Source organism: Aethina tumida, chromosome 6 (genome assembly GCF_024364675.1).
Source record: "Aethina tumida isolate Nest 87 chromosome 6, icAetTumi1.1, whole genome shotgun sequence".
Taxonomy (NCBI): domain Eukaryota; kingdom Metazoa; phylum Arthropoda; class Insecta; order Coleoptera; family Nitidulidae; genus Aethina; species Aethina tumida.
Window position 1 is genome coordinate 18,342,024 of NC_065440.1, and position 22,352 is coordinate 18,364,375.

The following is a 22,352-nucleotide window of genomic DNA, read 5'->3' on the forward strand; positions in this document are numbered from 1 at the left end:
ATTTTATATAGAATTGCTTAACAAGTTTCAGTACTGTCTTAATTGTATACAGAATTATTTAAAAAGTTTCAGTACTGTCTTAAATTATACAAAATTGTTTAAAAAGTTTCAGAACTGTCTTAATTTTAGGCAGTACTACTTAGAAAGTTTCATACGGTTTTAATTTTACATAGAATTGCTTAGAAAATTTCAATACTGACTTAATTTTATACAGAATAGTTTAAAGAGTTTCAATACTATCTTAATTTTATACATAATTGTTTAAAAAGTTTCTTAATTTTATACAGAATTACTTTGAATTACTTAGAAAATTAGAGTACTGACTTAATTTTATACACAATTGCTTAAAAAGATTCAGAACTGTCTTAGTTTTTTACAGAACTGCTTAAGAAATTTCAGAACAGTCTCTATTCTATACAGACTTGCTTAAGAAGTTTCAGAACTGTCTTGTTTTATACAGTATTGCTTAGAAAGTTTCAGTAGTCTTAATTTTACACAAAATTAGTCAGAAAATTTCAATAGTGACTTTATTATATACAAACTTTTTCAGAAAGTTTGTTTGTGTTAATTTGATACAGAATTGCTTAAAAAGTTTCAGAACTGTATCAGAAGTTTCAGAGCTGTTTTAATTTAATATTGAATTAATTATTCAGAAAGTTTCAGAAAAGTCTTAATTTCTAGAAGTTCTAGAAATGTGTTAATTTTATACAAAGCAAAGAACTGTTTTGAATGTGTAGAGAACTGTTTAATCTGAAACTTTTTGGAAACTATAAGTTCGACACTTTGTTAGTTATATATTGACTTTTTGCAAGGTTGTACCAACATCTTATTCAACTCTAACCTATTATGCCAACACAAAAAGCGCCGCCGCGCACCCCGCACCCCGCACCCTCCAACATCGATTGCGGTCACGGCAACCACCCCCGTACGTAAGTTACCCATTGAAAACGTTTTAAGGGAGGCCGTGCCACCAGTATGTTACATTTTGTACACAATAAATTACGAATGGGAAAAAGATTAGGGGATGCACCTCACTTGTCCGTAAGGGTCCTTTGTTGCTGCTATGATAAATCGGTAAACGACCGTGAAATTGCAGTTATGAATCGCAGTTATTGTACCCGCCAGTTATTGTTGGGTTAATTTGTAATGTTTGCCGATCGTGGATGGGGAGGGGGTCGTGCTTAAGTACACGCTAATTAATTACAGTTCACCCCTCTTTGTGTTTTATGCTAGTCAATGTGTGTGTGTGTGTGTTTACCTGTATGACCCTCATGGGCAGTCCGGTCTCTTTAGCTAGCTGTTCGCGTATGTGTCGCGTCGGTTTCGGCGTTTGTGAGAAGGCGGTTTTCAATATTTCTAGTTGTTTGGCTTTGATGGTCGTCCTGGGGCCTCGGCGCTTCGACCCCGCGCTGCTGTCGTCGGGGCTCTTGTTCTCCGTCTGCGAGTCCCTGGTTTCCGGGTCGCCGTCCAACGAGTTTTGGTCCTCCGAGTCGTCCTGGCCCGTTTTCGAGTCCTTTAAACGCACGTGATAGTGATTAGTTGGTGGTGAGGGTTTTGAAAGTGTTAGTACCTGTCCAATTGAGCTGCTGATGTCCGAGTGGGCCAGGGAGTTGTTGTTGGTCTCGCCGGGCGCCGGCAGCGAGCTGTGTATCGTGTGGTGTTTGAGCACCGACGACGCCGTGCTGTTGTCGTCGTCCTCCTCGTCCTCGGACGCCGAACCCATCAGCGAATCTGCAACAATGTTTTAGGAAATTTATTCATCGATTCGCTTTGCAGCTTCAGGGGGATCGTTGATCGTCGGATATGATTTCTGGTCGGGCGCCTGCAAAAACATTTTTGCCATTGTTCCGAATTGTTACCCCGCATCGGGGCAAATATTATTTTAGAGGGTGATTTTTTCGCCGGGAGTCAAAAGCGCTCGAGGCCACGAGTGTTTGTACAAGCGGATCGAATGGAACGATTCGGAACGTCGCGACAGATGTAAAAACTGTGCGAGGAGAAAACCGCAGCCAAGGCGAAAACTGGTCGGCTGTGACGGATCCTCTGCTGTTTAGGTTTCGTTTTTCAATAACATTTTTGTGCCGGGACTTTATTAACTTTGATGAAATCTTTTGTTATTGTCAACGTTAAAAACCGAATTGGCACCCAACTTTAGTCAAGGTCACTAACGTGAGTGGGCACGAAACCGAACCGTGTGCCACCTTGCGCCTCCTAATGCACGTTCCCGAACAATTTGCTTATTACTGGTTGGGTACAAGACGTTGTAGGTCTTAAGTGGAGCGTTTAAAACGGTTGGCAACGATCATGGACATTTTGAGGATCACAGATCATCAATGCCGTAAGTCGTACGGCCAGCGGTGCACGATGACTGTTGAATTGCACGCCTCAGAATCACCATGAAGGTCGGACTCGAACCATTACAACGCCCAACCAACAAAAAAAAAAAAGGAACAAGAACAAGAAACAAAAAACAAAACGGACCCGAAACGAAAACAGAAAAACAAACCCGAACACAGTTGAGCAGTGTGTCGATCGGAGAGACAAGACAAGAAGACAAGAAGAAGAGTGTCTGTGTGTGTGTGTGTGTGTGTGTGTGTGTATCATCTTGGGGCCCCGTCGAAAAATTACCACACAAATCACCTGTCCGGGTCATTTGTTATTTTGACGTGTTTCCATGCATATTTTTCAAAAGGGGAATGATCGGTAGCATGGGTAATTTGTTATACCGTGTGTCAATACGGCGGTATTTAAATTGAAATCGCCCCGAGGTACTGGTCCACCAAACCGGGCTAATCTAATCCCACTTCACTCTTTTCCGTCCGCTCGAAAAACTATTTCTCAACGTGTCTTGACACGACTGCGGTCATCTATCATGGAATATTAATGCTACCTCTTAATTTCCATTAATATTTTGTGGATGCAATCACATTGTAATTATAATTAATTATCCGCGTTCGAATTTCTTTAACCACAAGGTTCTTTTTTATTTTATTTTTACAATTTTATACAGAATTATTCGAGGAATTTTAGAACTGTCTTAATTTTATATAGAATTCCTTAAAAAGTTTCAGAATTGTCTTGATTTTATGTAAAACTGTTTAAGAAGTTTCAGAACTGTCTTAATTTTATACAGAATTATAGATTAAGTTTCAGGACTGCCTTAGTTTTATACAGAACTGTTTAGGAAGTTCTAGAACTGTCTAAATTTTATACAAAACTGCTTAAGAAGTTTCAGAACTGCCTTAGTTTTATACAAAAATGTTTAAGAAGTACGGGAACTGTCTTAATTTTATATACAGTTATTCAAGGAGTTTCAGAACTGTTTTACTTTTATATACAATTTGTCAAGGAGTTTCAGAACTGTTTTAATTTTATATAAAAATGCTTAAGAAGTTTTAGAACTGTCTTAGTTTTATAAAGAACTGTTTAAGAAGTACCAGAACTATCTAAATTTTATATAAAACTGTCTTAAATACAGATTTGTTTAAGCAGTTTCAAAATTAATTTGTACTAAATTTCTTAGAAAGCTTCACAACTGCCTTAATTTTAAACAGACGTATTTACACAACCCTTTTAATTTCATTTAAAGCTATATAAAAAGTTTTAAAATAATCTGTATAAGTTTTTTAATTGTAGACAGAATAAAAAATTTGTTTTTTTTTTGTTTTTTCCCATTTCCTATAAATTTTACACGACCGTTTTTATTATGTGCAAAGATGTTTATTTAGAAAGTTTCACAGGTACATAAGTTGTAATAACCTTCATAAATAATTCTGAAGACTTAAATAATCTGCATAGAATTAAGACAGTTGTAACTCTTCATAAAGTTAAGACAGAAAGTACAACGAATTAAGCGTGTATCACCGTGTGATTTATCACCTCTAAGTCGTACCATCAATCACGTGCGCACAAACACGAACCGTTTTGTTGGTTAATCACCAATAATTCTGGCGATATTTTTCGGGGTGGCAGGAAAAGTGATAAAGGTAAAAAATAAAAACGAAAGATTCCACGGCACCGCTATATTTAATCCGCATATGGCTCTCAAATGGAAACGGTACAAGAGATAATTGCCTTGGCATGCACAAGGCAAAACTATAAAATTAGCATCGCAGTCAAGTGCCGACGCAAGCCCATTGAATATTTATAAGTTTCCATTCGGACGCCGGGCAAATTATGAAAAATGGTTTTCTTCTACGGCTCTACCAGAACGATCATTTGTTTTTTTCTTTCTTCCTTTTTGTTTAATGATTCCTGTCGCTTTTTCTTTTGTGAGGTTTGGTGAACCGTTTTCGGGGCGCCAAAATCCTTGGTCGATTATTCGGGATAACAATGGGGCAACGGCTAAGGCTTTGAATTTGCAATGGTACTTTCACTTGTTACATTGTAACCCACATTTATTATTGTTTTTGTACAACGCGATCGCTGAAAAATTGTTTTGAGACGTAAATGTTATTGAGTGGTACCTTTGGCATTTTAAGGTAGTACCACTTTATTTTTATTGGTGGGAATCAAAGGAATTTACTTAAAAACTAGATTATTGATGTAGCTTGTAACAATGTCAACGAAATAGGTCTCCAGTCATTAATTACACAAGAACAAGTGCCACAGGGTCCAGTTCCGCGACCCCCTACGTTCATGGCGCTAATAAACGATCTTGTATTAATATTAATTGTTTAAGTCAGTGTTTTGTGACTAAAGGCTTGAGACATTTTCATTGCGGTTGGTTTCTTGTATTTTATGCCGTTTCCAACGAATTTTCCCACATAAATTGACAGAAATAAACAAACGAAACGTGGAGAAGAGCAAAGCACACAGACTCAGTCGTAAAATAACTCTTGGCTCTTGGTTCTTGTGAGTGTGTGTGTGTGTGTGTGTGTGTGTGCTTTTTTTTGGGTTGCGCACAGCCACCAGTGCCATTTACATAAATCGACGTTCTTTAGTGATTTTGACGTTTTTCTCTTTGGCCTGCCCACGCACAAGACCGCGCATAAACATGTTAAAAAACCGTGCCGGGGTGCAACATTACGATGATCTGTAGCTGTAATATGCGTCTTTTGTTTAGCCACTCGCGACGTTGATCTACGACGGGCTGGGGGCAGCGAAAAAAAAAAAAGAAAAGAAAATAAAGTAAGATAAAAATAAAAGCGTCGAATCATCGCCGTCCATTTTGTGCGGTGCGGGTTTCTCACACGCCGGTGCGCCGCGTTATCTTGCGGTGCTGCGTGGTGGAGAGAGGAGAAAATGTCGGGGTCCGTCCGTCCGTCCTTTTTAAAAATTTTTAATTAGTTTTCAACAAAAGACGATCACCGTCTATGACTACCTGATGTGCCAGCGATGACAATGGAACATCGAACGGAGAAATAATCAAGTTTCCTGCTACTCGCTATAATGATTATATCGTGGCATCGGTCGGAACACGCTGCTAACGTCAGCGGCCAACAAAATGTTCTGGATCAGTCATGTTTTAATGGCTATGAATGTGTCCACCGTAAAATTTTGATTGAGAGGCTCAGTTTACTTCTTCTGACTGATTTTGGTTTGGCAATTTCAAGGATAAAGTCATTTATTGGCATCGAAAATGTTAGTGGTCCCGGAACAGGACCGTGTGGCACTCCTTTAAGTTAGTCTCATTTTAATAAAGAAGTATTTAGTTCACAACTGTCTTAATTTTTTTTATAAAAAATGAGACCTTTTCAAGATGTATCACAGTTACCTTAAATGTATAGAGGACTCTTTAGGAAGTTTCAGGACTGTCAAAATTTTATACAAAATTGCTCAGAAAGTTTTAGGTCTGTCATAATTTTATACAGATTTGTTCAGAAAGTTTTAGGGCTGTTATAATTTTATACAGATTTGTTCATGAAGTTTCAGAACTATCTTAATTTTACACAGAATTGTTTGGGAAATATTTCAACTGTCCCAATTTTCTACAGAACTGTTCAGGAAGTTTCAGAACTGTCTTAATTTTATACAGAATTCTTCAGGAAGTTTCAGAATTGTCTTAATTTTATACGGAATTATTCAGGAAGTTTGAGAACTGTCTTAATTTTATACAGAATTATTCAGGAAGTATTTCAACTGCCACAATTTTATACAGAACTGTTCAGGAAGTTTCAGAACTGTCTTAATTTTATACAGAATAGATCAGGAAGTTTCAGAACTGTCTTAATTTTATACAGAATTGTTTATGACGTTTCAGAACTGTCTTAATTTTATACAGAATTATTCAGGAAGTATTTCAACTGCCACAATTTTATACAGAACTGTTCAGGAAGTTTCAAAACTGTCTTAATTTTATATAGAATTACTTAGAAAGTTTAACAATTGTCTGACTTTATACAGAACTGTACAGAGAGTTTCAGAACTGTTTTCATTTTATCCAGAACTGTTCAAGAAGTATTAAATATATAGAGAAGTCTGAAAACTATCTTAATTTTCTTCAGACAGATCAAGGAGTTTCACAACTGTCTTAATTTTATATACAACGATTCACTGCTGTCTGAATTGTATGGAGAACTATGTGGGATGTTTGAGAATTTCAGAATGGCAGAATTAATGTGTTTCGTAGTCCATTAATTAATATTAAAAATGCAAGTGGTCGCGGAACTGGACCTTGCGGCACCCTTTTAAATTAGTTGCGTTATTGGACGATTTAATTATTACACGTCCGCGGTTTAATACAGTTAATAAGAAAATAAATGTGTTCGTTTAACGCTGCACAAAGGTTGAAAGAACAATTTTCCGTACAGGAACAGATTTACAACGTTGAAAATTGATTAGCGTTCCTTTCTGAGCAATTTCATGTATAAATTGTCTAGTTTTATGCATAATTAAACGTCGTAAGTTCAATAATAACACATTTTCATACGCTTAAACAATCATTTTTTTTTTCCTTTTCATCGGTGAAATGGAAACGGGACATGTGAAAAGAAAAAAATGAGAGATTGGTTCCAGGTGATCGTCCCGGGGTCCGTTTTTCCCAAGAGTGGCGAGAACAGAGAGAACGGTCAATTACGTGGTCGTATCGGGTCTCGACATGGGGTCGGACGGACCCCAATTAGTACCCGGCCCGCTGCGATACAAGACATTAACTTTACGTGCACGTGAAAAATAAAAATGCGCAGAGGAAAACAAGACGAACCCGACGACCGCGACCTTTCACACCTCCAACCATTGTTTGGACACTGCGGCGATATGATTTGTTGTGTTTGAATTTGAATAATAACTAATAGGTGTAGGAAACAATCCAAACAATCCTTTTAACAACACAACACACAGACACACAAACAAAGTGTCGAGATGGGAGAGACGGACGGTCGAGTACCGCGGCACGGACGTCCTCGGGAATCGAAGAGACACGTCCCCCACACGTCGGTAACAGAAACCGGAGACCCGGGGCATTAGGCTGACGGACGGACGGACGGACGGACGGTTGTTTAACACGTCCAGTTTTCGCGGAGGCGTCCGCCCCCGGGGGCCCCGTGGACGTGGACGAGGGTCAAGGGTCGCGGCGCCGCGGGGCGCACCGGGTTTTCGGACGCGGTGCGTGCCGACCCGTCAGGAAACGGTCGTAAATCAAAAAATAAAAAAAAAAAAATGTACGACGAGGCCTCACTCGTTTGCCCGTTCTCTCGCTCTTCGCGTTCCGTTCCCTGCTCTCTTGGTGCAACGAATGTTTTAATATTTAATGAGCCAAGGCCATTTTTCTTTTGTTATTAACCGTCGTCTGTTTTTGGTTGGTGTTAAATATACTTGTAACTTGGGTTACGTAACCTGTTGGGACGACTGGATATACTACGAAGTTTCAGGGATTAAGAGGTTGTTTTCTGTTGGTGGTGTTCACTTCAGTTCTGTTTAAGAAGGTTCAGGATAGGTTCAATGTATATAGAACTGCTTATGAAGTTTTACTATAATCTTAATTGTATACAGAAACGTTTATGAAGTTTCAGGTGAAGTTTAAACTATATAAAATTACTCAGAGAGTATCACAATGAGCTTGATTATATACTGAAATGTTTAGGAAGTTTCAGGACAAGCTTGGTTCAGAAAGAACTGCTTAAGAAGTTTCACTACAAGGTTAATTATATACAGAGAGGTATAAAAAGTTTCAGGACAAGCTTACTGTATACAGAACTGCTTAGGAAGTTTCACCACAAGGTTAATTATATACAAAAAATGTTTAGGAAGTTTCAAAACAAGTTCAATGTATATAAAAGTGCTTATAAAGTTTCACTATAACCTTAATTATATACAGAAATGTTTAGGAAGTTTCAGTGGAAGCTTAATGTGCATAAAACTACTCAGAAAGTATCACTATGAGCTTAATTATATACAGAAATGTTGAGGACAATCTAAGTATATATAGACCTGCTTAGAAAATCTTACTATAAATTTAATTATAAACAGAAATGTTGGGGAAGTTTCAGGACAAGCTTAGTATATATAGAACTGCTTAGGAAGTTTCACTACAAGCTTCATTATATACAGAAATGTTTAAGAAGTTTCAAGACAAGTTTAATGTATATAGAACTTCTGAGGAATTTTCAGTACAAGCTTAATTGTAAACATATTCGTCTAAGAAGTTTTAGGAATTTAACATGTATACAACAGTTTCAGAACTGTCTTAGTATATAGAATTGTTTAAGAAATTTCATATCTCTCATATTTTTATACAAATGTTTAGATGTTTCAGTATTAAGTACAATTAAGATAGTATTGAAATTTCATAAACAGTTTTGTATAAAAATAAGACAGATTCTTCTATACAAATTTAAGATAGTTTTGAAACTTCTGTTTAAAATTAACTCAGTTGAGAAACTTCTTCAACAATTTGTATATCAATAATTATGGAACAAATAATTATCTATCAACGGAAGATAATAATAATTCTGTATAAACTTTAGACAGTTTTGTTAATCTCTAGAAGCAATTGTAAATAGTAATAATTTCATAGTTTTTTAAATGATTTTTTTTTCTTCTTTTTAGAAATAAATTAATTTTGTATAATAAGAAAAACAAAATGTCCAAAAATTTTGGAGGGATTTTCAGAGATTTTAGTTCGTTCTGTAAAAAAAATACGGCGGCGTATCGAAGTCGGATTTCGGGTGGTTCGTTTCGGTGAAACCCCCGGCCAAATCCATCGCCGCCCCCGCTCCCCGCCGCGCACTCTATAGTTTCAATTTCGCAACGCAAACAACCGTCCGCTTATCCGAAAGCCGGAGGCTTAAGACAACAGATGACTGTTGCACGTGTGTGCATCGTGTGCGTGCCGATTGATCGGGGGGTCCCGTGTCGTGCGGGACGCGCATGCATCGACTCGACTCGCTCGCCCCCACCCCCCAGACCGCGAAGCACCGCGAAATTCACGCGCGCACGTCGCCGCCCCCTCCCGGTCGCGCACCAATCGGCCGCGTCGGCGCCCGTCGCCGATTGGACGGCCGGTTTTCGGTGGTTGTGTTTGTCGTTGTCGTCGTCGTTGTCGTTGTCGTTGTCGTTGTCGTTGTTTGTTGCGTGTGTCGTTACCTTGGTGGTGCGGCAACGCCGTGCCCTTGTTGCCGCTGAGGTAGTCGTCCTTACAGATGAACTTGTTGTCGTCGAGCACGTACAGCTCCTCGCCGGTCGACAGCGACTTTCGGCATACGAGACACGTGAAACAGTTCAGGTGGAACACTTTGCCGCGCGCCTTCCGCACCAGGTCGTTGGGCGAGATGCCCTGGCCGCATTCGCCGCACTTGGTGCCGTATCGCCTGCAACACACATATACACACATATTTTTTTTCGTGAACAATTTTCAGCTGCGGTGGTGGTGGTGGTGAGGATGTGGATATTTTGGTGCGAGGGGGGTGGGTAAAAGTAATGCACACGATTCCGTACGAGTCGTAAAAGGCGATCGTAACCCATTGCACCGTGTGACCAATCGGTTATTTTGATCGTCACACCAGAAATTCCTTTATTTCGAATTTTATGGCCTTCCCGGTTCGATGTTTTTCTCTTTTTATTTTTTTTATTTTTTTATTTTTTTCTTGTTGTACGCTGGCTTCGCTTAGCTTGGCTTGGCTTGGCTTGGCTTGGCTTGGCTTGGTTTTATCGGTGCTGGCGTATTTTTATGGGTTTTAATAATGTTTCAGTGGTTACAGTGGTTTGGGCACTGGGTTGCCGGAGCTTTGGGGGACAAAGAAGTGATCGTGCAACGTAGCTTTTTTCAAAAATTATCATAGAATTAAAAATTCTTAAGAAATTAATCAATTTAAGTAAAATACTTGACTCTAAGCTAACCTAACCCAACTTTTGTAATTAATACTAAAATTTTCATAAAAAATTAAATTATTCAAAAGCTAAAAATAGATATGCTTTCAATTTAATAAAATATAAATACATTTATTTAGTTTATATTCTTTGGATTAGTAGTAAAACATAAATTATTACTACTTACAAAAAGTTAAATTAGGAATAATTTATTCTTAAACGGTTTCTATTGTCAATAATTATGATAATTACTTTTGTAATAAATGCAGTTTTTTTTTAAATTAAATGATGTGAAAGCAATAAATATTATTGAAAAAAATATTTATTCATTAATTTATTTTAAATTAGTTGCAAATTTATAATTGTAATTGTTACTTTCATTTTGGAAAAATAAACAATTAAAATTTTAAATTCTTATAATTCTAAATTCTTGAATTATTATTTAATGTAATAAAATATAAAATATTAACAAAAAAGTTTAAATTAAGAATAATTTTTCTAAAAAATAGGTACTAGAATTTAATTTTTTTAATACTGAAACCTAAAATCTATATTTTCAAATAAATCAAGATATTTTTAATTAATTTCATAGTTTTAAATTCCTGACTTCATTACAAGGTTAATATATACAGAAAGGTTTAAGATGTTACAGGACAAGCTTAGAAAGTCTTACTGCTAGCTTAGTTATATACAGATATATTGTGGAAATTTTAGGACAAGCTTACTGTATATAGAACTAGGAAGTTTCACTACAAGGTTAATTATATACAGAAAGCTTTAAGATGTTGCAGGACAAGCTTAGTGTATATAGAACTGCTTAAAAAGTCTTACTACATGCTTAGTTATATACAGAAATGTTTTGGTAAAGTTTCAGGACAAGCTTAGTGTATATAAAACTGTTTATGAAGTTTCACTACAATCTTCATTATATATAGAAAAGTTTAAGATGTTGTAGGACAAGCCTAGCGTATATAGAACTGTTTAGAATGTTTTACTGCAAACTTTGTTATATACAGAAATATTTTGAAAGTTTCAGGACAAGCTTAGAGTATATAGAACTGCTTAGGAAGTTTCACTACAATCTTCATTATATACAAAAGTTTCAGGACAAGCTTACTGTAAATAGAATTGTTTAGAAAATCATACTACAAGCTTAATTATATACAGAAATGTTTAAGAAAGTTTTAGGACAAGTTACACTACAAGCTTCGTTATATACAGAAATGTTTAAGAAGTTTCAAGAGAAGCTTAATGTGTATAGACCTACGAAAGAATATTCAGTACAAGCTTCATTATAAACATATTCGCCTAAGAAGTTTCAGGAGTTTAATATAGTATATAGAATTGTTTAAGAAATTTCATATATCTCATATTTTTATATATAAATATTTAGAATGTTTCAGTATTAAGTACAATATATAGCACTCAATTTTTATATAAATTAAATTAGTTAGTATTATTAATATACTATTAAATTTTCATAATTTTAAATGCTTGATTTATTATTTATAAATTAAGATCATTTTAATTAATTTATTTTTGATTTTTATAGTTTCAAATTCTTTAATTGTTCTTCAAAATAATATATATTAAACATTAGCATAAAAAGTTCAATTAAAAATAACATATACTAAAATTTTATTTTTATAATATTAAAAAAAAAACAATATATTTCTGAAAATTAAACTACCATTATTATTCAAAATCTAAATTAACCATAATTTATTAATTAATTTATTCATTTTTAATGTTTCCAAGCTCTGAATATTTTGGATTTAATAAATTTTTAAAGCTCAAATTAAGAATAATAAAGTATTCTTATTAAGAAGATGATGTCAAGAATTATGACATTTATTGATTCTTTACTTTTAAATTTAAACAAAATGAAAATAAATATATTGAAAAATAAATGTTTTTAATTAATTTGTTAATTTTTAGTATTTTTAAATCTATCAGTGAATTTCTTCTCAGTTATTTCGTTTGTAATTATTTCAAAGACGACCGACATTATTCAATTAAAACTCGAATAAAAAAAAACATCATTTAATTTATACAGTTACACCTAGTTATAAGAAAACCCAACAATACTCGACTAGTTAAGTAAAAATTTCGATCGATCTAGTTTTTATCCGAAACAAGTAAACCCAAATGCCGACGTAACCGACCGAGAACCGGATCGAATCCGAAATCCACTAACTAGATCGGACCCGAAAACGCCATAATAACATGTAATTTAAAACCGAAAGGGCTATTAAACTTTTAATAATGTATGATTATACACCTCTTTAATGACTGTTTTCTTTGTTTTAATGCCCTTTTTACACACTCTTGGGCCAAAAAAATAAACAAACACGTCGTTAATCACGACGAATCAAATTTAATTTTTCCCCGATACGTTTTTGGGTTAATTAAAACCGAACGGGTTAATTAAGTCCGTTATCGTTTGTTGTGTCTTTTCATTAATCGAATTGTGTTAATTGTATTTTTTTTTCCTCGGAAATTATTAATTTTAATCTGGTCTTTGACGTCTTTCAATTCGAGTCGATGATAAGTTAATAAAAAAAATTAAATTCTGATTTACTCTCGTGACAACAACAACAACATCATTAACAACAATAACAACAACAACAAGAGAAAAATAGGGTTGTTTCGTGCGGCTGGAAAATGGAAACGGTCAAAAGCTCGGCCGGCCATCGGTTTCGGCCAATACGGACGCTCGACGTCGCGACGCCACCGCGATCAATATTTCCCTTTCGACGTCGAATAAAACGCTAAACGTTTGCAAAATTCAAATTCAACCCCATCGCTTTTGCCCGAGCCCCACTTTCATTAATATTCCGCTCGTTTCGGTTTGCTTTTGTTATCAATTTTGTTTTATGGATGCCGACGTTATTTCAAAATGTTTTCGGGAGGTTTTTTCTGTTCAACAATTGTGGAGTTAGTCTTGAATCGAGTTTCGTTAATTTGCGAAGTTTTTTGCGGTTTTTTTAGAACAGAGAAAAGAATTAAATTGGTTCGGTTTATCATAAAAAGGAGTTTTTGATGGTTTTTTGCTCTTGGTGCCTTTCTAAATGAAACTTTAAAGAGTAAAAATTGTTGTAGTTTATAAATTTACCCATTTTAAGTCCTTTAGCATTTAAAAATTGTCATAAAGTTTTCGGATTTAGCTAATGATGAAACAATTTAACTACATTCCATTATATATAATGAAGCGATTTTACAATTTGTTTTGTTTGTTCTCAAACCTTATAAAATTGTATGTCTTCTACAAAAATCTTTAAAACTGACGAGTTGTCCTAATGGTGCAAAAATGGAGCAACATTTTAAAGTTTTTTGTTCTTGGTGCAGCTTTAAATGAAAATTAAAAGTGTGAAACTTATTACAGTTTATAAATTGACATATTTTAAGTCTTTGAGCATTTAAAAATTGACTTGAAGTTTTCGGAGTTAGCTAATGATGAAACAATTTATCTACATTCAATTATATTTAATGAAGGGATATAAAAATTTGTTTTGGTTGTTCTCAAACCTCATAAAAATGTATGTCTTGTACAAAATTATATTTAAAACTCAAGAGTGAAACTTATTAAAGTTTATAAATTGGCATATTTTAAGTCTTTGAGTATTTAAAAATTGTCTTTAAGTTTTCGAAGTTAGCTAATGATGATACAATTTATCTACATACAATTATATTTAATGAAGGTGTTTTAAAATTTATTTTGGTTGTTCTCGAACCTCATAAAAATGTATACCTTATACAAAATTATCTTTAAAATTGACGAATTGTCCTAATAGTGTTGAAATGGAGCAAAATTTGAAATGTTTTTGGTCTTGGTGCAGTTTCAAACAAAATTTAAAAGAGTAAAACTTACTGTAGTTTATAAATGGACTTATTTTAAGTCTTTTGGCATTAAAAAATTGTCTTAAAGTTTTCAGATTTAGCTAATATTATTAAAATTTATCTACATTCAATTACATTTAATGGAGGTGTTTTAAAATTTGTTTTGGTTGTTTTTATATTACATAAAAATTTATGGTTTGTACAAAATTATCTTGAAACATACGAGTTATCGTAATAGTTAAAAATGAGAATTTGAAAGTATTTTAGTCTTGGTGCAGCTTCATACAAAAATTGAAGGAGAAATTTTGTTGTGGCTTATAAATTGACATATTTTGAAAGTAATGACATTTTAAGCATTTTAAGTCTTAAAACTTTCAGGTTCAGGGTAATTCATGGTCTTGATTTAATCAGATTTTCTTTAATTTTTAAAGTATAAATTAATTGTAGATTTCAAATGAATCACTTTTAAGCCATCTATCATTATAAAAATGTTTTAAACACTTTATGAACTATTAAACAGCATAAATTAAAACAAAACACTGGTAGTACTTTACATAATAAATAATTAATTAATGTTTTTTAATTAAAAAAATAAGAAAATAATGAATTTCGAAAATTAAACAATAAGATTAATAACAGAAATATCCGTCAATTAAGCAGCCCTAATTTTCCTTAATTGCAAACTCATAAATGTATCAAGAAATAAATGTATTAAAATATGGACGATTAAAAATGTAAACGTCTTATTAATTCAAATGCGTGACGGTTATAAATTCCGAATTATCTCGCTGATGAGCTCGTAAATCGTTTAGAAAAATTAAAATTAACTTCCCGAGAATTTTTGCCCATTAACTCAATAAATAAACTATTCGATAAGCTCCAATAATCGGAACCGTTGACATGTTTATTAAAAACTAATTCGTATTATCTACGCCACAACATTATCTAATCAACGGGGAGGAACTGAACGAGAGAGAAAAAAAAATGAAAGAACCGGGAATTGGAAATCGAAAAGTCAAACGGCCCTAATTTTCGGGCGGAGGGCCCGAAATTACCATAATGGGAGAGCGGAGCACTTTATCAGCACCGACGCAGACGTCGGGGGGAGGCTCGAAATCGCCGAGTTTACGTTTCGAAACAGGGGAGGGTCGTCGTGAGTTCGCCCTTGATCTCTGAACCCCGGGCTTACCCACAACATCAACCGGATCGCACGGCCTTTGCGGTGCCGATTTGTAATTTTAGTCTGCTTACCTGAAAAAGTCGCTCTTGCAAAACAGCTTCCCTTCCCGCGAGAAACACTTTTCGGTCAGCGACGCCTGACAGTCGAAGCATCGGACGCAGTTCGCGTGCCACGTCCTGTCGAGGACGTTGAGCAGGAACTTGTCCAGGATTGGTTTGTCGCATCCGGCGCATGGTATTAGCATGCCGGCGGCTTGCTCGCAACGACCTGGAACAAACACCAAATGCCATCAGGTCGATTCCACGATCGATCCCCTTTACAAAAATGTCAAACACTTTGAAATCCGTCCACGAACAACGGAGATACGGCCATTTAACCGCCCGGCACTCCAGATTTGATGCCAACTGCTGCGAGTGTAAACTTGAATCAATCATGGTCTTGTTGCGTGTCGTTTAATGGGTTTTCGGGGGTGCCCGACCCAAATCCGGCGTCAGTTTTCACCGTTGGCCAGCCACAAGGGTGGTACCGCGGTGTCGAGCGCAAAAATCCGCTCACGAAGTGTTTCAAGGTTTTTAGAAATGGATTTGTCATCGGGTTGCGCAATTTTTCCGGCGTAAAAAAGCCAAACTATTTTGTTTGTTTATTTTATGTGGTGGATTTATTTCGGAAAAGCAGTTAAAAACTGGGGCCCTTAAAACGTTTGGTGCTGGTGCGTTCGTATCGAGTACGTGCACTTACGTAAAGTTTTTATTACTGTCAGCCGTAAATCTTCGAGACGTTGATGTTAAACAATTCGGCCCGTAAATCCAGTTTATGTGCGGCACTAAAAGTCGAACGGAGCACTAAATTTTTCGACTAGCAACGGAACGGACGAGAAGAAGAAAAAAATTAGTTTAAGCGCGTTTTTTATTGCCGTTGTGTGCTGCAAGAATCATATTTTATTTTTTTATTTTTATTTTTTTTTTTTTCGTTGACCACCTAAAACTACCGGATTCCGATTCGGTACGGCTGTGGGTCAGATTTTGTCTCGTTTTGGCCGCCTGGCGCACCAGATTTTAGTCCAACGTGTGTAATTTTTTCTAATAATCTAGTCCACCGCCTCAAGTTTGCCATTTTGAATTGAATTTAATGTCAGGTTTAGATTTCTTGAAAGTATTTATCCGAAAGTACAAAAAATTCGAAAATCGCTGCAGTGGTTACAAAGTTATTCAATCTAGGCCACCTAACTAACCAGATTTGAATCTAATTGACAATTGTTTATGCAATAGTCTTCACGTATGTCGTTTTATAAGTTTTCGGGGTCTATAACATACAAATCTGATGTTGTTTCATCAGTAAGATATAAATTGAAGCTTTTTTCTTTGTTAAGTTTTCAGATTTTAATAAAATGTAACAGTAGGTCAAGACTTCTTGAATTTGTCTACCAAAATATGCAAAAAATTTGAAAATTGGACCAACGGTTACGGATTTATGGTGTTTTGGCCACTTAACTTGCCTGATTTATGATCAATTGATGTGAATTAAATGCCAGCCTTGTTGTATATCGTTTTATAGGTTTTTAAGGATGCTGATTCGGAATTTGTTATTAATTTGATTGTAGGATTAAAAATAACGGCTTTAGATCAATTTTTTAATGATATAAACACATTATTTCGCCCATAAATCATTATAGCTAACTATAAAGGAAAAAACAAGGTACGTTTCTATATATGTAAATGCAGTAATAAACAATAAATCAAGATACGCATCGTGTAAGTTCCTTTTCCGACCAGCTGGTTGGACTACCAAACGACCTGTTCGTGTAATGTATTACATGTGTATGAGTTTATATTTTTTGTCGTTATTATTTATAATTACGGTTGGCGTTAATTGGACCGATGTGAAAATCCGCATTGTGTCGGAATTTTTCCAATTATTATTGTGTGAGATCCATAAAGTTTAACACTTCACTTTCTAAATCGATGCTGGCGGGGTGAGATGGAAACAAGAAAAAACGGTACGACCCGACGAACAAACAACAATACAATATTGAAACAATAAAGCATCGGGTTTTTTCGTGTTTATTTAAATAAGGCGCGTATCAATTACAATGGAATAAATTAAAGCCGGCGATTCGACGTCGGCGTAGGACGTACGGAACAAGAAGTGGAAAAAGTGTTGGCACCGATGGCGAGAGAACAATGCCACCCCGCGACCGACCCGATCCGAATCCGGCGGACGGACGGATTCCCGACGTGGACGGCGTCCAAACGTTTGACCCTTTTGCCGGGTTCGTTGGATTTTCCGTTTATGGTGCGGACAGTTTTTCGCGTTAGACACACGAATAATCGACGTCCCCGAAGACCAAATGGTCGTGGTTTTAGTGCCGGACGTTGTGCATTTTTATTGTCGGGATTTTAACGACACACATAAACGACGAAAAAACCACGACGGTTACGACATTGCGACGTACGGAGTGAACGGACAAGAGCCCGGAGCCATTCACTCGCCGGCCGACGGGTCCGACGGCAAAGAGTCGATGAGTGCTGGTTAAGTAGGTGGACGGATAAGTCTTTTAAGTTATAAATTAAAGGTCCAAAAGAAGAAAATAATTGACTGGACCTTTGTTAAACGAAGGATCTATAATAAATTTGAGAAAGTCTTTTAAAACTATTTCATTTATTTGTGTAAACTTCGATAAAATAGAGTTGCATCCAGTTTGTCCTTGTTTAATATTACAATTTCACGAAAGAAATGTGGAAAAAATGAAGAAAATTTATATAAAATTAGTCAGAATCTTAAAAGAGACTAAACATTATGTAAAAAGTGTTACTTCTAAATACTTTAAACTAAGTATATCTGATTAATTAGAAAAAATATGGAGAACTAAACTTCACCTTCACTTCTTCCAACTTTATTTTTGAAAATTTTTGAAACTATTTTCAAAAGCTATTAAATCTACAAGTTTATTAGTGCCTCTGATTAAGTAGGTGGACGGGAATTGTTTACAATATAAGTAAAAGTCTTTTAAATTGCAATTTAAGGGTCCAGAAGAAGAAAATAATTGACTGAAGCTTTGTTGAACAAAGGATCCACAATAAATTTGAGAAATTCTTAAGCAAATCTTTTAAAACTTTTTCATTTATTTGAGTAAACTTCAATAAGATAGTTGCATCCAGTTTTTCTTTACTTAAGATTACATTTTCAAGGAAGAAATATGAAGAAAAAGAAGAAAATTTGTATTAATTAAAATTTTATTTCAAAATATTTGAAAGTAAGAATAAAGAGAAATATCTGATTATTTATAAATTATACTGACAATCTATAAAACTAAACTTCATTTTCTTTTTACTTAACTTCATTTTTAAAAATTTTTGAAACACCTTTAAAAACTACTAAATCTTTAATTATATTTCAGTTTTTTATGAAAAATTTGATTTATTGCAGTTGATTTTAAAAGACTTTCCTTAAAACTCTTCTGAAACTTCTTTAATTAAAGATATTTGTTGTTGTCTTCTTAGTTTTATTTTAAAATGTCTTTTAAAATCAATTGCAGTAAATTAAATTCTTCTCTTTTTTTTCTTCATTTTGGAATAGTTTGAAAACTTCTAGAAACTACTTGATCTTCTTCAATTTTATTCTGAAAATAGAAAATTTAAGATATTTTAGTAAAAATTCAATGTCTAAATTGTTTAAAGATATAATGTGAAAAAAATTAAGAAGAATGTTAAGAAATTTGAATAAAATTTTATTGAACATATGTTAATTCTAGAAAAGTTTTTAAATAAGTTTTTGTTGAAGTTCTTTCTTCGTTATTATCAAAAATTCTTTAAAAAATTTTGTTATTAAATAATTTTTATACAAAATATGATGGAAATGAATAAATTTTTGCATAAAATAGTCAAAAAGAAACTTTTTTACTGAAATTGAGAAGAGTTGAATTATTCCAATATTTAAAGTTACTTTTTGAAAATATTTCTTTACCAAATTGTAAAACAAATAATGAAAAAAAATTAAGGTTAAGGAGATTTATTATAAGAAATTGTATAAAATGCTTATGATAAGTTATAACATATGAAAAACTCAAAGTTTTTGTAAACTCCACTCTCGAAAACTTTTTTAATTATATCTTAATTAAAATAAAATTGAACAGTCTTATTCGTCATAAATTTAAGTAACAATTTATGAAAAAATCAAAGGACTAACTTTTATTAAAAATATGAGAAAGTTGAAGAAAGATTTAACTGAAATAAGTTTGAAATTTTAATAAAAAAGAGTTATTATAGGAAATCACAGTAAAATAAAGATTTTATAATTTGTACAACTTCTCAGAGTTCAAAACCTCTATAAAACAAAGTTATGTTGTTATTTTTGATTGATTATTATAAAATAAACATTTTTTCAAAAAATATATGAAGAAATTGAAGAAAAACAAAGATTCCAATAATTTAAATAACTTCAGTTACATTTTCGTTTTAAAAGTTCAATTCTTGAATAGATTTAAAAAAGTTTATATTAAAGATTGAAGAATTTTGAATGAAATAAGTTCTTTAATAAATTTTAAATAGTATATTTTTAGTCGTAGAACTTTCTGGAACAAATTATTTTGGAAAACAACAATAAGTTGGGAACTGTACCAACAATATTTCCTGAAAAAATTGAATTGTCTGAAAGAAGAGATTAAGAAGCTTCATTTGAAAAGTTAACAAAATAAAGCTTTAAAGTTATAATGCTTATAAGGCTAAGAAAAACCACACAATTTAAAAAAATATGAAGAAATTGAAGAAAACAAAAAATTCTAACATTTGAAACCTTTTTTTACACTTTAATTTAAATAGTTTTAACGGAAAGGAAGAAGATTCATATTATTTAATTTATTTAAGTAATTTTGATAGATTTTTTGTTTATGTTTGTTTTTCTTTTTTTGTTATTATAATTTTAGGTCAAATATTTACAAAAAAATTCTAAGAAGAATTTGTTATTAAATAAAAATATTACAAAATTGAAGAACTGTTTTAATTTGAAAGCTTTTTTACAATTAGAATTTATCTTCGTTTTTCTTTTTCGATAAAATTTCTTATAATTAAAAGAATTCCAATTGGGAAGAAAGGATTCTTGGACTGTCAGTTTCCTTTCTTCCCCATCTCACCATTATTTACCAATTTTAAGCTTCAGTCAGGTGTTTCTTTCTAAAAAAATTGAAGTTGTGAAATAAATAATGGAAGAAACTTTTAATGCATTAATTTACAAGAATTTTAATAGATAGAAGATTTTGGAAGTTGTATCTTGGTAATATTTTGTTTTTGACAAGAAAATTTACTGACTTGTTTCCCTTCAGATCTTCAGAAATTAGTTTATAAAAAAATACTCATTGGATATCTGACTCTTCATCTACAAAGATATTCTTACCAAAAATGTGAAGAAGTACATAAACAATAGAATTTTGAAAACAACCGCCGTTTATCTGATTCACAACAAAGATTAACCGCACGTCATCAAATCTGCAGTACTTGCTGGCCGTTTCCCTTTGTTCGTCTTCCTCCAAATCCTCCTCAACAAAGAAAGTACCAAACTGACCTATGTTGTGCGTGGAGTGTTGCAGGTAACTGGAATTCGCGCCCAGCGGTACATGGGCGGCCAGTCCGGCCCTCAGAGCCAGTGGTGAGATGGCGGCCTGGTCCAGGAATGCCGCCAGGTTGGATGGATAATGCACCGGCACCACGCGCACACACTACAAAACGATCCCCAACAAGTAAAAATAAAATGAACGTAAAAGGGGCTGACGCGAAAAATACGGACGCACCACTCGCTTTAAAAAAGTAAAAATCTGAAGAATCTGTACTGCTACTGCTGTTGCCGCCGCGGCCGCCTATCCAGCCCGATCCGGTGCCAGTCGTTTTCGCAGCCAACGACGTCGGACCGTACGAAATCGCGGTGTGCGTGTGCAAGAGGAACGTTTTTTAACTCTTGTCGACGCGACGCACGGGCTCTCGGTCCCCGTCGCTCTCTCACTCGACTCTAGTGTGCTCTTGGCCGTTCGGTTGTCGACGCGCGAAACGCAGCTTCGGTACTGCGGTGTCGCGCCGGTCGCCGCCGGTCGTGCCCCTCCGCCGCATCGATTCGGCCGGGCGGCCGCCGTCGCTCTACCCCCACCACCTGCCGCACGACGCACGGCGGCCGATCGCGGCCGCTCGGCCGCCAATGGGCGAGCGGCGACGCCCCCCGCCACCGAGCGGCGCGGACACGCCCTCAGGTGGTAGCCATCAGGTTCAGATGTTTATCGCGGGGACGCGATGTGTTCTTATGTTGTCTTTCGCCTACTGGTTTGCCCCGTCCGTTTTTCATTTTTTTGCGCTACCGGTTGCGATCGGGTCGCCGTCGTTTTTCCTTTTGTCTTTTGCTTTATGTTTTTTTTTTTTTTGTTATTATTTTCTTTATTTTTTGATTTTTGGGGTGGTTCTGGTTTTCGGCTTTTTTCTATTTGCTCAATCGGCATTGTTTCGATTGGTCCGGTTACGGATGGGGTTGTAGTTGTATGACTGTGACCTAATTTGTTTGGGTTTACTCTAGTTTTTGCTGATTGAGGTTTTGCGTTTGATTCATAAATGTTTCTGTGGCTGTATTTTTGAAAGGTGTACTTTATAAATTACGGTGGCACGAGTACAATGAATATTTTCGATTAAAATGACAGTTGGCAATATATTTTCAATAAAAAGTTTTATTTATTAAATTGGATATCCCTAATTTGTATAAAATATAAAACAAAAAATTTCACACTCATTTATAATTAGAATCAAGAATTGAGTATTTAAAATGATCAAATTGTGTAAGAAATTATAAAACTTATTATTAATACAACGTTATATATAATTAAATTTAAAAATTGTCTAAATTTAATTTGTTAAAGTTGTGCTTTTTCTATTTTACAAACAATTTCAAATACAAATTCTTAAATTTCGAGTAATAAATGATGTAAGATATTATTAACACAAAGTTATTTATTATTAATATTGTTTGAAATAACTGAAAACTTGTTGAAGCTGCGTATTTTTTTATTTATTAATTGTTAAATATATAACAAAATTACCGAGTAATAATCAGCATA

The 22,352-nt window shown here is 34.5% G+C and overlaps 1 protein-coding gene across 1 annotated transcript in view; it reads right to left on the bottom strand.

The window, feature by feature from the left end:
• LOC109604963 (LIM/homeobox protein Lhx1) overlaps positions 1 to 21,295 on the bottom strand; it is a 28,417-nt gene extending 7,122 nt beyond the window's left edge. The window contains exons 1-5 of the mRNA XM_049968858.1: positions 20,825 to 21,295; positions 15,340 to 15,535; positions 9,526 to 9,749; positions 1,571 to 1,731; positions 1,259 to 1,513 (exon numbers count right to left, since the gene is read on the bottom strand). Of these exons, the coding sequence (XP_049824815.1) occupies positions 1,259 to 1,513; positions 1,571 to 1,731; positions 9,526 to 9,749; positions 15,340 to 15,512 (813 nt within the window). The 5' untranslated portion in view covers positions 15,513 to 15,535; positions 20,825 to 21,295. The remainder of the gene's footprint in view (positions 1 to 1,258; positions 1,514 to 1,570; positions 1,732 to 9,525; positions 9,750 to 15,339; positions 15,536 to 20,824) is intronic.
• Positions 21,296 to 22,352: the final 1,057 nt, after the last annotated feature.